This window comes from Pseudoliparis swirei, chromosome 12, assembly GCF_029220125.1.
Source record: "Pseudoliparis swirei isolate HS2019 ecotype Mariana Trench chromosome 12, NWPU_hadal_v1, whole genome shotgun sequence".
Lineage (NCBI taxonomy): Eukaryota > Metazoa > Chordata > Actinopteri > Perciformes > Liparidae > Pseudoliparis > Pseudoliparis swirei.
The window spans coordinates 13,997,233-14,012,428 of NC_079399.1; the positions used below are offsets into that span (position 1 = coordinate 13,997,233).

The 15,196-nt window shown below is 43.9% G+C and overlaps 1 protein-coding gene across 1 annotated transcript; it reads right to left on the reverse strand.

Annotated features, from left to right (window-relative positions):
* Nucleotides 1-7,702: 7,702 nt before the first annotated feature.
* hadhb (hydroxyacyl-CoA dehydrogenase trifunctional multienzyme complex subunit beta) lies at nt 7,703-14,671 on the reverse strand. The gene is made up of 16 exons (XM_056428821.1): nt 14,590-14,671; nt 13,155-13,227; nt 12,754-12,795; nt 12,448-12,544; nt 12,279-12,323; nt 11,979-12,078; nt 11,779-11,866; nt 11,210-11,397; nt 10,890-11,070; nt 10,435-10,556; nt 10,215-10,294; nt 10,072-10,119; nt 9,739-9,826; nt 9,448-9,522; nt 8,703-8,867; nt 7,703-8,143 (listed from the first exon to the last, which is right to left on the reverse strand). Exons 2-16 carry the CDS (start codon nt 13,219-13,221, stop codon nt 8,108-8,110), a joined length of 1,422 nt encoding a protein of 473 aa, XP_056284796.1. The 5' UTR covers nt 13,222-13,227; nt 14,590-14,671; the 3' UTR covers nt 7,703-8,107.
* Between the last annotated feature and the right edge of the window lie 525 nt (nt 14,672-15,196).

Below are 15,196 nucleotides of genomic sequence, written 5' to 3' on the forward strand. Positions count from 1 at the left end.
GAGGAAGCGGCATGAAGGTCGCATGTTTGATCACACATCAGTCAAAAAAGAAAAGCATCTCAGAGAATTCTGCTGTTGTTTCTTTTCTCCTTTTTCTCTCTCTCACATACTGTAAACTACACTGTGGATTCGGTGAAGAGTGTGAAAGAAATGAACGCAGAGTGGTTCGAGCTCGACGGATGTTCTGGGGTCGTTAAGGTCAACCATGTGTTCACGGCTCTCGATGCTTCATGGAACATATTCGGCCTAAAGATAGTGAAAATAGCCTCTAGTGTTAGCAAACTGCAAATAATAAGAGGTTGGGCTACATTGACTAATAGAGTAAAATATTATTTATCAGTAACTCAACATTAATATCATGCACCATCTTTGATTAGAGAAGTCGTCGGTGCATGAAATGTGTTTAAGGGTTTGAAAAAGATGTTTCATTCAGTTAGTGTAGCGTGTAGTGTGGAGCGTGGAGCGTGGCGCCCGACGCGACAGTCATCATGAACTCATGCTGTGCACCGATATATTGCTCAAACACACAGAACTTCATCTTCAATTCCAGTCCTAAAGTTTCCAAACATACCAAATATTGCATTGTGCAGCAATGAAAATAGAAAAAAAACAAAAAACATGGAGACTTTTGGGTCATTTTGAATTTTAAAAACTGCGTGTCGTGGATACGTCAGCTATCACCATTTCATCTCGGATGAGTTTTCACCTTGTGGCACGCAGAGGGTGACTGCCAGTTTTATAGTGCTATAGATTTTCAAGGTGTGCATTAATAAACGCCTCTAGCAGAACTGAGTGTGCAGACATGGCTCCGATCGAAGAGCGGTTGCAGAGCTATCAATTTAATTCAATTCAGTTTATTTTTTATCGCCCATTATCACAAATTACAAATGTGCCTCAGAGGACTTTACAATCTGTACACATACGACATCCCTGACCTTTGACCTTTCACAGGGAAAAAAGTGAAGAAACCTTCAGGAGAGCAACAGAGGAGGATCCCTCTCCAGGATGGACAGAAGCAAGAGATGTCATGTGTATCGACCGCATAAACTTCTAGGCGCCGAGTTTTGTACTGAAGGAAACGGCAAAATGACCAAGCCAAACTAACAAGAAGTGACGCTATAAGACCGGCCTGAACGCCACAGTGAGACATGTGAATCATTCAAAATGTAAATCATAGTTCACTCTCACATTCTTTGCAAATTCTGATGAGAGTCTAAAAGAAATTGCCAAAACTCCAGAAAACTTGGATGGATGCCTGAAGATGGTTTGTGCATGGTCAGCAGCCGTCACCGCCCACCTGCAACGCTGTCTGCTGCTGGCTTGATGGCCATCTTGAGCAATGCTGCCACATTTGTCCAGTATTTCTTATTTCTCTCCATTTGTTTGACCTGATAATTACATTTTAATCAGGTGAAGTAGCAGAGGAATAATCTCTGAACCTCCACCGGCAATCCTTCAAGATTTAAAGGAGACAGAATGGACACATCAAGCCTCACCTCCACAAATTAATTACAATGTCAACACTTGTATTGAAAGGCATTGCAGGGGGGAAGAAACACAAATAGCTCAAAAGAGGACAGAAGCACAAGGACACACACGAAGAAGTCGGCAATGGATCCACGCTTCAGTCACGTCAGGACGCCTCTTCTCTGGGGGGAGGAGGAGTGAAAACAAGCGCTGGACAAATAGAGTCCTTGTCTGCAAAATGACGGGATGTCAACCTTTGACCCCTTTACATTTCAGTACCTGAGAGGCGGGAGCCCGCAGCCCAGCGGGCGCTCTCATTGGACAAGGTCGTTGGACATTTTGAGGCCTGTGTGTGTGTGGGGGGGGGGTATGTGATTGGAGCACAAGCGTTATGCAGAGGAGACAAGAGAACAAGAGACACAGCAACACAGCATGGGACACATACAGAGAGAGAAGGATGGAAGGAGAGACGGGGAGGAAGGTGTGTGTGTGTGTGTGTGTGTGTGTGTGTGTGTGTGTGTGTGCGCGCAGCAGAAAAGCCTGGATAGCAGTGTGTCAAGAGTGCTGTCAGTCACTCATCCATCCAGCTGGCTAATTGGCTCCTTACCCTCTCCCTCTCTCTCTCTCTCTCTCTCTCTCTCTCTCTCTCTCTCTCTCCACCCTCCCTCATTCGCTTGCCCTCTCTCTCTCTCTACCTACATCAGGCGTTGCTCCTAACTGCGCGCCGGAGGCCAAAATGCAGATGAGCTCTGCCTCGCGTCAGGGGGAGCTTCTGCTCTGCTTAATTATCTGAGCGAGAGTCTGTGTGTGTGTGTGTGTGTGTGTGTTTGAGAAAGAGAGGGAGGGAGAGAGTGTGTGAGAGAGAGAGAGAGAGAGTTAGCTTATTTTGTTCATGCTACTGCTGCTGTTGCTGCTATGCTAAACAGCAAGGCATCCTGGGAATTGCAGTGACAGCTCATTTTGGTTTTTTCGCAGTCTATGTATGAAAGCTGCTGAGAGACAACCCCCCCCCCCCCCCTCAGCCTCCCCCTATTTCCCTCTCCCCTTCCAACACACACTCGCACAAACACACACACACGCGCGCGTTGACATACACACACACACACACACACATGCACGCACACAAAACCCTCTCTCTTTCCCTGGTGCTCATGGGAACGGGTCTGGGGCCTGTCACTAACCCCCCTTACCCCCCCCCCCCACCCTCCCCTCATTGCCGCGGTGACAGGGCTTGTTGACAAACGCCAGCAGTCATCGGGGCACCATGGGAAATCTTCTGCCACCATTTTGTCAGCAGAATGACAGAAGCTGTTAATGTCTCGCCTCTCGCCCTGACACGAGACGCCGGGGCTGACAGACTCTGACACGCGCCACACACACACACACACACACTCACACACACACACACACCTGCTGTGTGCGCTACCGTGCACTGACACACATGTCACGCTCGATACAGACACAAACACACGCGTCCATGCACACTCTCTCTCACACTCACACACACACACACTGACATACTGCACACACACGCACACCATTCATGTCCACATTTTGTGCCCCCCATCCTTCACTCCCCCCCATCTCACTCAACTAAATCAGTCAGTGTGTGTGTGTGTGTGTGACAACTAGGTGTGTTTGGATGTTTAGTGTGTATGACTCTAAGGAGTGTTAATGAGGATATGTGTATGAGTGTGTACGGCTCCTAATGAGTCGTACTCTTGTGTGTGTGTGTGTGTGTGTGTATATGTGTGTGTGTGTGTGTGTGTGTGTGTGTGTGTGAGAAGACAGTGTCTCGGCTCTCGTTATGGAGGCGGCGTATGCGTCTGATCAATAACATTTACAACCCCGACAGGAGATCGATCCTGGCGGACAACCCTAACTGACCGTTATGAGAACATGATGAACTCCGGACAGAGCGTGCACGCACACACACACACACACACACACACAGATATATACAGGCAGCTTCTCTGGACAGCCAATTACCGTTGCTCATAATCCACTTGCTCCACACAGCCTCTGCCATCCACCTGTGTACAACCAACAGACGTCGAGATGTATTTGTGAGTGTGTGAGTGTGAAGAGTGTGTGTCTGTTTGTGTGTGTGTGTGGGGGGGGGGGGGGCTGAGGATGCCAAAGTTCCCTTCTGAATCCACAAAGCCGCACCGTCTTAAGCACACAGGGCCCCGATGGTTTAGCACATCTCGCTGCAGCTGAGCTGAAGTGTCTGTTTAAGGTCTCAGGATTTTGTCGAGTCTTGAGCTGAAGACGAAGTTGAAGAAAAAGGTGTGTTTGTGTTGCGCTGCAATGTGTGCACTAGGATTAGCTCGGGTGTCTCCAAAGCCCAGACAGCAAGGAAGACGTCGCCGTATCGAGCGCACGGAGAAGCGTGACCTTGAAGCACATGGAAGTGCACGGCCATCGTAGCCTGGATGAAAAGATTGGACCTCAAATTAAACATTTCTGAGCTCTAAAGATGTCCAACCAATCAGAAGCCAGAGCACTGAACAGTTCACGTTTCGGGGTCGATAACTGCAAGAAAGTTGTTGACAACAATTTTCTGATGTTTTAAATATGGATTTTCTTTTAAACGAATAAGGAAAAAATTATATTTGTTGTTGATTTTTTGTTGACTATACTTAAGATTTATTTGCATTGTTCTCTTTCTGCCTTCGATTCACTTGATTCAAACTGCTGTCACATTTTCTGCCTCCACAAAAACGGAGCGCAGCTCCGACACTTATGCGGTATTAAAAGTTGCACGCTCTCTCTCTCTCTCTCGCTCTCTCTCTCTCTGGCAGAGCTCTACAGTCAATACCAAAACTTTTGACATCACTCCCACTCATTGTGACACTTGTACAGTAAGTCGGCCGAATGGAAACCTGTGAGGCACACAGGCTCACGTGCACACAGACACGGTGCTGCCGTTGCATTGGTCAATGCGCTGAGTGATGTCACTCAACCCTCTCGTGCTCCGTTGCACCGCCTGCTCGCTAAAAAGCTTCAAGTGACAATTAAATGTGATCGGACTCAAAAGGTGCCGGGCTAATAAATGTCCCAGTTCAGGTCAAAGGTCAAAGAAGCAGTTACACAACCAGGGACACCTGTGAGGACCCTGAGGGATCCTGGGAGCCCAGAGCCAGATCGAGGCCCCAATAGAGCTGTTGTTGAGAGGTGGTCTCTAGATGTTGTCAGGAGGCCCAGAATGCACTGCAGCCCCCTGTTAAAGCTGACCCCAGCATGTTCAGTTGGTACAGTGTGATTACAGCACCGATACGGGCCCAGTCATGTCCAATGCATCTCCTTGTAAAAGACACTTTGTCCACATACAGGCAAAACTAAATCCCCCAGCCCGTTTTCAGACATTAGAATTGATGCACATGTTCAAACAAAAATGATAATTAAATCTGATTGAGACAAAAACAAAAAATAAAAACCCTGCTATCATTCCCAAAAATGATTGACAGGACTTTTATTTTATTTTTTAAACAGTTGCTCCTGTAAATGTGTGTCACAGTTCCACAACAGTTTGAGTGACATCATTTGTGAACGCTGTGTTATTGAAAGCTGTGTTGTGTAAATAATGACAGGAATCTGTATCTACTGCCTAAACGCTGTTGACGCTTTTAGTTGCTCTTCTTGTTCCAGCTGTTTTTATAAATGCTATTAAAGCCAGTTTTCTGAGGCTACTCCAGTATACGTGTCTATTTAATTGCCGAACAAATGTATTTCACAATTTTTATCTTGTGGACTCTGAGTGTACTTTTCCTTTAGTGTGTTGTATGATACTGTTGGGACTTAAAGGAATAGTTTGCCATCTTCTAAATTCCAGTAAGTTATGCTGATCCCAGCATCGAGATAGTTTTGCACATAACCCCAAAACAACTGTAGTGCGTCTCAATATTAAACAAGAGATGAGGTGTTTATTAGAGAGGCTGGTAAAGGTGCATCCTTTCACTTGTTCCATTCTTTATGTGCCTTATAATCTGCTGTGGCAATGAAGAGGCATATGCTTATCACCCAAAACTGTTTTTTTGCGGGGTGATGAGCCTATAACCATGAATGTGGGACAATGTTCCTAAATTGAGAGGTAGGTCTCTAATTCATTCAATCTGTCACGAAAGTTGTTGTTTTAATTTCAAGTGTTTTACAGTTTCATAATATATCAATATTATGCTTCAAATATCATATTCTGTCTTCAAGCTTTACTGGACGTGGTGGTGGCAGGATGTGACGTAGTGGAGCCATGAGTTGATTTTTCCAGTGACTTCTTCTGTATAAATAGGGACACTCGGACCCGGAAGTCCCCTATAGTCTCTTCATCCCAGTGCATTACTTTACAGTGCATTCAAACTTGGTTTAACATCACACACACACAAGCGCGCGCACACACCGAGCGCACGCGTGCAGGTCGAGGGAGCGCGAGTCAAGTGCGGCTTTCAGCAGGTGCCGCCCCGCGTGAGCCGGCTAGGACCAGATGAAAGACGCCGCCGCTGAGCACCCGCCGAGTCTCGCTCTCTCTCTCTCTCTCTCACCGACTCCCCCTCCGCCCCCACCCCCGTACCCTCCCTCTTCCCCTCCCCGCTTCCCCGCGCGCTCGGTGAGGTAGATTTGTCGTGACAGCAGCGGGTGCATTCGCCAGTCATTCCCCATAAAAGGTTCCGTGTGATCAAAGCTCCGCCGAGGCTGGGAGCGGCGGCCCGCTCTGTCGGCGCGTGTCTCCGGTGTCTCGCAGGGTTGAGGCGGGTTTGAAGCTTTACAAACACACACACAAACTCTCTCTCTCTCTCTCTCCGCTATTTACATCCGAGCTCCGTTTTGCCGTGGCAATAAAACATTGGTTTTATTCCCTCCGCCTGTAGCCCGCGTGACAGGCGCAGCTGCATTAATCAACTCCTTCCGCTCAGTCAAGGATTCCTTAAACTGGAAGAATTAAATCTTTAAATACATTTTAAACGGAAGTGTCTGACTGAAGTTATGTTAACCCCCACCCACCCCACACACACACACAGTGAGTATGCGCGCGCGCGTCCCCCGCTGAGCGCTGAGGGGATCTTAACACACCAAAGCAGCAAAGAGGCGATGTGTTGATATACATTTACTCATCCGCTGTCAATTACACAAACACTTTAGCGGGTGTGTGTGTGTGTTTTTTTTTTTACACAATAGGAACTCCAAATATCAAGAAGACGCCACTGCAATCTGAACTTTTAAGTCACAGCCGTACATCCAATTTCGTTTTAAAATCCCCAGGAAGCGCGCGCGCCCCTCTTTACCTCCTCATTAACTTCAGTCGGCCCGTCAGAGGCAGACAGCGTCATTCAGCATCAATTAAACGCGCAGGGATCCACCGTGGGTCGACTGCTGTGACACGTCTTGGTAAAGAGGTCGGGATGCAAATGCAAAACCCAAAAATATTTTGGAAATGCACCTTCTTTTTTTTTATGAGTAAAAGAAAAAAAAGAGTAGACTGTATACCCCCACCCCCAAAGTCATTGTTGTTATCTGAAGCTCAAAGCTTACTATACGTTGATCTTTTCCCGTGCACTAGTCCCAGTCCCCGCTGAATTACACATGCTCCATCAACAGCACTTGAAGTTGTTGTCCTCCATCAATCAGTTTGAAGAGAGACGATAGCACTGAATGGCTGGGTTGTGTACACCAACCGTTCAGGAGGAGCTACTGGAAACAGAACTACGTGAATGTAAATGTGAAGGCCCAACTCTAAGTATCTTCATCAGGGTGAATAGTTAGATTACCATCAGTTTACGCAACATCTTTTTATTCATATGAATCAGCTTCCTATTAGCAGGAAAATATAAAATAATTAATATTGCCAAATCTGATCAAATCATGTTTTTATGGGCTTTATTTCTTTTTCCACAATTTATTTTCTCGTGAAATTTGCCAATAATATTTGGATTAATGGTTGTCTATACATTGCCAGTGAATAGTGAAAAAGCCATCACAATAACATCACTCTCATATTTGTAAATGTTTGTTCAGATGTGTCAACAAAATATATCAATGTCCATTTTTTTCTGGTGCAACAGTCCAAAACCCAAGGATATTAAGTCTCCACTCGAAGAATAAACATCATATATTCACATTTTAAAAGCCGGGGCCAGTGGCATTTCTGTTCCTAATACCCACAAAGCCCCGATGTGAATAATACAATTAACAGTGGCTGCTTTTTACAAAAGGAAAGAAATAGCAGACCCAGAAACGAGTGTCAAGTGTTGTTATAATCACACCTTTAATTCCAACAGTTCATAAGAAAAAAAATATTATTACAGCATATATAAACATTAGGATCTGTCTCTCCTCTGAGTGCTTAAACTTTGCTATGTTACATTCGACTCAGTGACAACGCAGAGATGATGAACCTCAGTCCACAAATCATCCGCAACTTTTCTCGACAACATTCTGCTGTAATTTAACCTTTCGGCGAAGTTGAATTTACACAAGATTCCTAAAACACACTTGCATACTGTATCCAGCTCTTGTCTGATGAAGGCAAAGTGGCGCTAGTATGTACACTTGGTTGTCCAGATTTTAGTGTGTGTGGTGTGTGTGTGTGTGTGTGTATGTGTGTGTGGCGTTGCTGTCATGATGAACCTGAAGATCAGGTGCTGTTTTACTGCGGGTAGGCCTCGATCACCATGGCATGACCCTAGAAAAACACAAGAATACACACTCGTCAGGAAAAACAAACAGAATTGGAAAGATCATTATATATATATATATATATTTATATTAGTGCTGTGAAAAATAACGCGTTAACTCAGTTAATTAAATTACAGGATTAATTAGTTTTTTTTTTTAAACGCGCAGCATATGAATGAGCTTCCAATCCTCCTGTTGTTGTGTTTGTTCGAGAGCCAGCAAGCAGCATGTCATGTCGTGTCGCGTAACGACGGCGATCTCCGTCCGCCGCACGCCAGCATGCGATGCCGCGCCGCGCGCGCGAAAAAAAAAAAAAAAAATGCCCCCACAACAACTCTCTCCTCTTCTCTGCCTCTGCCTGTCTTGAGAGAGTAATATATATGTATATATGATTAATAAACCCTGATTAACCTGATTAAAATGTTTAATCATTTCACAGCCCTAATTTATATATATAAATATATATATTGTTACGCTCTTCAAACAAACGCTTAACATTGTGAAGCTAATTCAAACGAACAGAGGTCTGTGTGACTGCGAGCTCGCACTCGTCGACCAGTACTCACCTGTCCTCCAGCAGCACACGCCGCCACCAGGCCGTACTGGCCCCCCTCCTTCTGCAGCCGGTGAGCGACTGTGGTCACCAGCCTGCAGCCGGTGGCACCGAACGGATGACCCAAAGACAAAGAGCCTCCCCACAGGTTGAACTTCTCCATGGGAGGAGCTCCCACCTGCACACGGACATGCAAAGGACTTGTGGTTAGGGCTGATATTCACACCAGCATTTCTTTGTGTACGATCTACATTCAGCATCCAGAGAGGTGGGGACTGCCAAGGTTAAAAGGTCAGGTAAATAATTAAAAACTATTTCAAGATTTCCTCACAAATTTGCATTAATTTTGTACCTAATTTCCGACATTATTGTTAGAAATATGTATTTGTACTTTTGAAAAACATAATTATGTACAGTATATATACATATACATTTGTATAATGGATAATCCCATTGAGAGTTTGAATCGCATTGTTAAGGAGGTCCTAGCAGCGTCAGAGTTTCACCACATAAAAACACAAATAACTTGTTTTCTTTCATTAAAAAACAGCAAAACAACATTAAAACTTTTTATATAAAAGAGACAAAGTGGAAAGGGTGGAGGTATTAACAACTAAAACTAGTTTTGGGCATCATAAGAGAAAGTCTGCTTGTTTCTGTCATACAAACTTTAAAATTTGAGTTTGATATGATGACATTTTTTTTCTTCATAAAAACAAACAAACAAACAGGTATTTATATATTATAGCCATCTTTACCTTTGATTTCTTGCCCAGGTATGTCTGACCAAACCAATCTGAGTCCATAGCCTTCAGATTTGCCATTATCTGGCCCTGAAAACACACAAATACATCCACAGATTGACCAAAGATATCAGACACATCGATTTATACAGATTCAAAGGTTCATGGATATGAATTGGACTCAAACTGTGCTCCAGGTTTGACATTTGACATTCTAGTTAAACTTAAAATATCTTGGCAATAAACAGGAAACATTCACCCGCCACAATAAAAGCTCATGCGCCTTCCTTCCCCCGTCTAACTTACTGCGAAGGCCTCGTGGAACTCAAAGACGTCGATGTCACTCATGGTCAAGCCGGCCCGTTCCAGGACCTTCGGTGTGCCGTACGTTGGCCTGCAAGAGTGAAAACAGGGCAGAGTCACACTGCTGGTCTTCAAAAAACAATCCACCTCAAAATTAAAATTTTCTTTGCCTACAAACACAAATGTAAAAGTAGGTTAAAACACACACAATTCCGTCAAATATGGTACGAAAAACCCGTTTTGCAAATAAAAAAAATAATGAGAATATAAAAGGAACTTCAAATACAATAAGCAAGTTGCCATTTCTGCTCAATCATAAGTCACCGATGGACTCACCCCAAAAGCAGCTGATCTTTGGGGTCCTGGGACACGTAGACAAAGTCTCTGCCAGGATGCAAACACAATACGATCAGCACATCTGAAAGAGCATCGTCGGGGGACATTGAGGCGGCTCTAACAAAGCGAGAGGGGTCAGATACCTGAGGTAGGCTTTGGGCTTGTAACCCATCGCCAGAGCTTTCTCTTCAGACATGATGAGCACAGCAGAGGCACCGTCAGTCTGAGGACACAAAGCGGCTCATTTAAGGTCCGCGCTTGAGCAAAAAAACAAAAAATACACACAGAGACAAAAAAGTATATCTATTCTGAGGGTGTTATTGATCCGAGTGTGTGTGTGTGTGTGTGTGTATGTGTGTGTACCAGGAAGGAGGAGTTGGCGGCGGTGACCGTGCCGTGAGGTTTAATGAAGGCGGCCTTTAGTTTTCCCATTTGCTCCATGGAGGATACGCGGATACCGTTGTCCTTGGACACAATATCACGACCTGTTGAAGACAAAAATATATAGTCAACAAGTAAATCATAAAATAATGCCTTTAAAAATATATATATATTTCCAGTTTTCTATGAATCAATGCTTTATAATTGAACTTTATGTAAACATTTCAGTAAATAAGCTCTATACAGTCATAACGTCATGAAGATACTCGTCTTCCTGTCTTGGTGCTGGTGGCAACAACGTGACATCGTCATATCTACCAGATATGTCCGACTGGATTACCAACTACATCCAATTACATGTGAAACATGGCAGCGGTACACTTCTTGCAGCTGCATACAATCATCTGCATCTCTTACACAAAATGAATGTGTGTTACCCGGCACTTTGAAGGAGATGACGTCCTGCAGCAGCCCGGCGTCCTGGGCCTTTTTGGCCAGAGTGTGTGAGCGCACGGAGAACTCATCCTGCTCCAGTCTGGTGACGCCGAACGCAGCAGCCAGACGATCAGCACTGTGGCCCATCGTTTCAGCCGTGGAGAACTCCGCCACAGCGGGAAGCTACACACACACACACACACACACACACAGACACACACACACGTTACAGGAGGAAATACTATAGTGCAAGTTAAAGGTCCAAGAATAGAATACATTTAGCACAATTAAAAAAGCTGCTAGATTTAAAGTGAGTATCTACCTCTGGGGAGAGATGTGCCAGTCGGATGCTGCCAATCAGACCGAGCCTCTGGCCGAGGGTCTTCGCCCTGCTGAGGGACAGCATGGTCTTCCTCATCTTACGGCTATGGCGGATAGGAACATCAGACATGAACTCCACCCCTCCTGCAACGATGGAGTCACACTGGCCTGCAGCAATCAGACCGACACCTGGAGGGAAGGAGGGCAGAGGGAGACAAACAAAGACGTCAAACAAAGCAAAAACAAACATGTGCGTCCCTGTTTGTTTCCCTAGCGTGCTTAATGTAATGAGTACACACATCTGATTTCAGCCTCCTGCTGTGATGTAAAACTTTTGTTTGTGTTTACAATTCCTCGTCTTCAACATGCCATGGGGAGTTTTTTAAAATGTTGTTATTGAAATTTATTTTTCTTACTTCTATTTCATATCGATAACATCAAATATCAATGTTTTTTCAGCTAAAATGTTGGACTAAGTGGTCCAGTTTCCTCCGAGTCTAAAAAAAGCCCATAATATATAGCATAATATATAGCATGTGCATGGTGTGGACATTTCTTTCCCTGACCTACCTGTGGTCATTGCCTGGTTCGAGGAGATGCAGGCCATGGTGACGGTGTGAGCTGGGATCTTGTCAGAGAAGCCTGCACCCAGTGCCGCCTGAAATCACAGGACAAGTCTTCGGATCTAGACTTAAAGAGAGTCCTTAAAACATATGCAGCGCACGTGAAGCTCTAGAGACTATCGCCACTTTGTGGATGTTTGATGATACCTCTCTTGCCACATTGCTGGTTTTGACCTCCTGGATGACCGTTCCATAGATGATGTAGTCTACAGCATCTTTGGGTAAACCCGTCCTCTGCAGCAGACCCCTAGGAAAATCAAAAAGGAACATTTTTTAAAACTCTTTTCATCCATAAAGATTCTCAGTTTGAGAAACAGGTTTACGACAACACCGAACGGACGTGTACACATTTCACTTTGATTTATTGTGTTAATAAAAACTCTGATGGTGAAGATGTTAGTGTAATCACACCATTCGATACATAAAACAACATAAGGACACACTTACTGCAGAGCTGCTCTGGCCAAGTCATGGGGCATTAGGTCAGCATATCTGTCAACAAAGAAACAAGATAAAAAGGTATAAAATCAGTAGAAGACAGGCTTTCCTTCTTGCTGAAGGTATGCATGGCCAGAGAGTCCAGCCAGTGAACTTGGTAATAAGAAGAAAGACCTACGTGGTTCCAGACAGCAGGAAAGGGGTTCGGACTCCTTCCACCAGAACGACGTTCTTCACACCGGGCCGAGCCAGTGTCTTCTTGCTCTTTGTCTGAACTGAAAGGAAAGGGAGGCAGTCGGACTCGGATAGAGACGAGCTGACCTGAGGACTCAATCATGAGCATCATCTCAAGGTCTTTTTCTCTCCTAGACGATAGTTTTAGGCTCTGGAGTCTCATTTGAAAACATTGTGATGTCCCCTATGAAGACTATGGTCTGGATTAGCATTTGAATGTACATGATATAACTTGAGAGTGATGACTTACTCTGAGCGTGAAGCTGGGCCGTCGTACTGAGAGAGCGAGCCCCTGAGACACACACACACACACACACACACACAGGAAATCATTCCTCAGTCTCAATCACCTCAAGTACTTCCCCAAACACCTCCAATGATGAACAGTATATAGTATACAATGACATGAGCAGATAGCAATGCTGTAGCAGCAGGTATGTAAAGCAACAGGTGTCTGTACGTTAGACTTGATCACAAATTAGAGTAAAAAGTACTAATATGGCATCAGATGTTATGAATACTGATACGAGTATTATATACTGTGTATTCCTTATGACAGATCAACTATTCTCTAATTTCGTACATTTACCTAATGGTTGTGTGTTAATGTGTTAATCTGTAAAACAAACAACTTTATTAAAAGAAACTTACCCAACCGCCCTGCCCAGGAAGGGCTGACAGAGCAGCTCCGCATTGTGCTCAGCAACATCGACGCCATTTTGTTCTGCAGAGAAAGAAACGTTAATTGTTAGTGCAAAGTTTTAAACAGAATGCTGATAAAAGCATTTTTATTTAAAGTTCGTGGCCATGCATAACATTCAGAGCATTTTGTTTTATTGTAATACTTTCTGGTTTAATAGTATTGTTTTTCTCAGGCAGAAACAATTATATTTAAACTGGACTGCAAACTACAAGATAATGTAATATTTACAATATGTAGAACTCATTTATATCAGTGAGGCTGAATATCGGAGACGCCCTTCTCAAACAGCTTCAACCCAAATTGAACATGTCAACTTATTGCAGCACTTCATGAATGGGAAAATTTGTATAACTGTTTTTACATTACAAGTGTTCAAGGAGGGGGCATCCCTGCTGGAGAGGCGTACAACTACACTACAAAGCCTCTCGTGTAATAGAGGATCTAACTCTGCAGGCCAAAGGTCACCTGGCCGGCCTTAAGTCTGAATCACACCAGACACAATAAACGGTCATTCAACCATTTGCAGTGTTGTGAGAACACCAGCTGATGAAGAGAGAGACAAGCGCTACCACAGATATCAACTATGCTACACATATACTCAGTATAGTCACATAATATCAGCTCCACAATTACCAACTGCAACATTAAAAAAGCTCTTACATGTATTCATTGGTGATGAAAACTAAAATAATGTATTTAGAACCATTCTGCATAATGAGTACTTTTTCTGATAGTTTTATTAATGATTCTCAGGACCTGTATTTTGTATTTTAATATTCTTATACTGTTGTGTTTCACTCACAATAAAGAGCATTTCACTGTTTGTTAAGAGGCTCTCCTCTGTTCCGTATTCACCATTTACCCATATTACATATCTAAACACTATTTTTTTTTAAACTTAAAGAGCTCTACCGGCTATAACGTATATAATATACAAAGAATATATGTCTTCTGCTCCATGTTGTATTTATTATGTGCGACACACAGCAGTTGACGGTCACCCAGCCCAGCACGGGCTCTGAACCTTCACCTAGATTCCTCTCCAGGCGAATGACAGAGACCGAAATACAGGATCACGAGAGTCGAACAGGATCAGAACTGTCTGCCAGCTGTCTACTGTCGATTCGGGATTCGGTTCTGCAGAGTAACGTTTACAACAATACATAAAAACACATTTCTGAAACGATCAGAACAGCGAAACGATGAAGCTGGAGGCAAACGTCCAAGCTAGAAAAGCTACTCGTTAGCCTAACGTTGACGTTTCCTTTCGACTGTCATCCAGCCCGTCATGCTCGGGGAGGAGAAACGTCTCCACTGAGCTCGCTGCTTGTCTTCTCTCTTTCTCATTGTGTTTTCAGAAGCGATAGCTCGGCTGAAGCTTACCTGTGTTGGAGCTATGTCTTTGCCGACACCTTTTCTCTGTCAAACGATCGGCGAGCCTCGGAAGCGCTGTAGTACGCTCTCGAGGACCCACCAATTGGATAGCTGAACAAAATAATGCCTGAAAGAAATAACACGATTAGTAGCGACATGTCTGCTTGTATTTAAAAGCTCAATTGGGCGTACATTATTACGACATTATCGTAAATCTTTTAGCTTTTATAAAATTAATAGATATAAATTAGAATACAAAACACAACATGTTATGCTACGGCAATATGTCAGCACGATGTAAGGTCCTTATCCGACTCTCTTGACCGCACTTCATTCAGTTGCGAACAGGTGAGAAAGAGGACGTAATTAGCTTGTAGCGGTCAGGGGAGAGTTGCTCAGGTCTTTAACTCTAGCAATGCTACAGACTCTGGTATAAGTCATGTATTAAAAATATTACTTAGTAAATACATGTACGAAAGTATTACCATCAACACATCAACAGATACTTGAATAATAATACTCGTGCAGAATTACCTATTTCAGAATGTCGTTCATTATTGTTATTCATATTATTCTAATTATTGATTTATAAATACGTAGATCACTTTATTGTTGT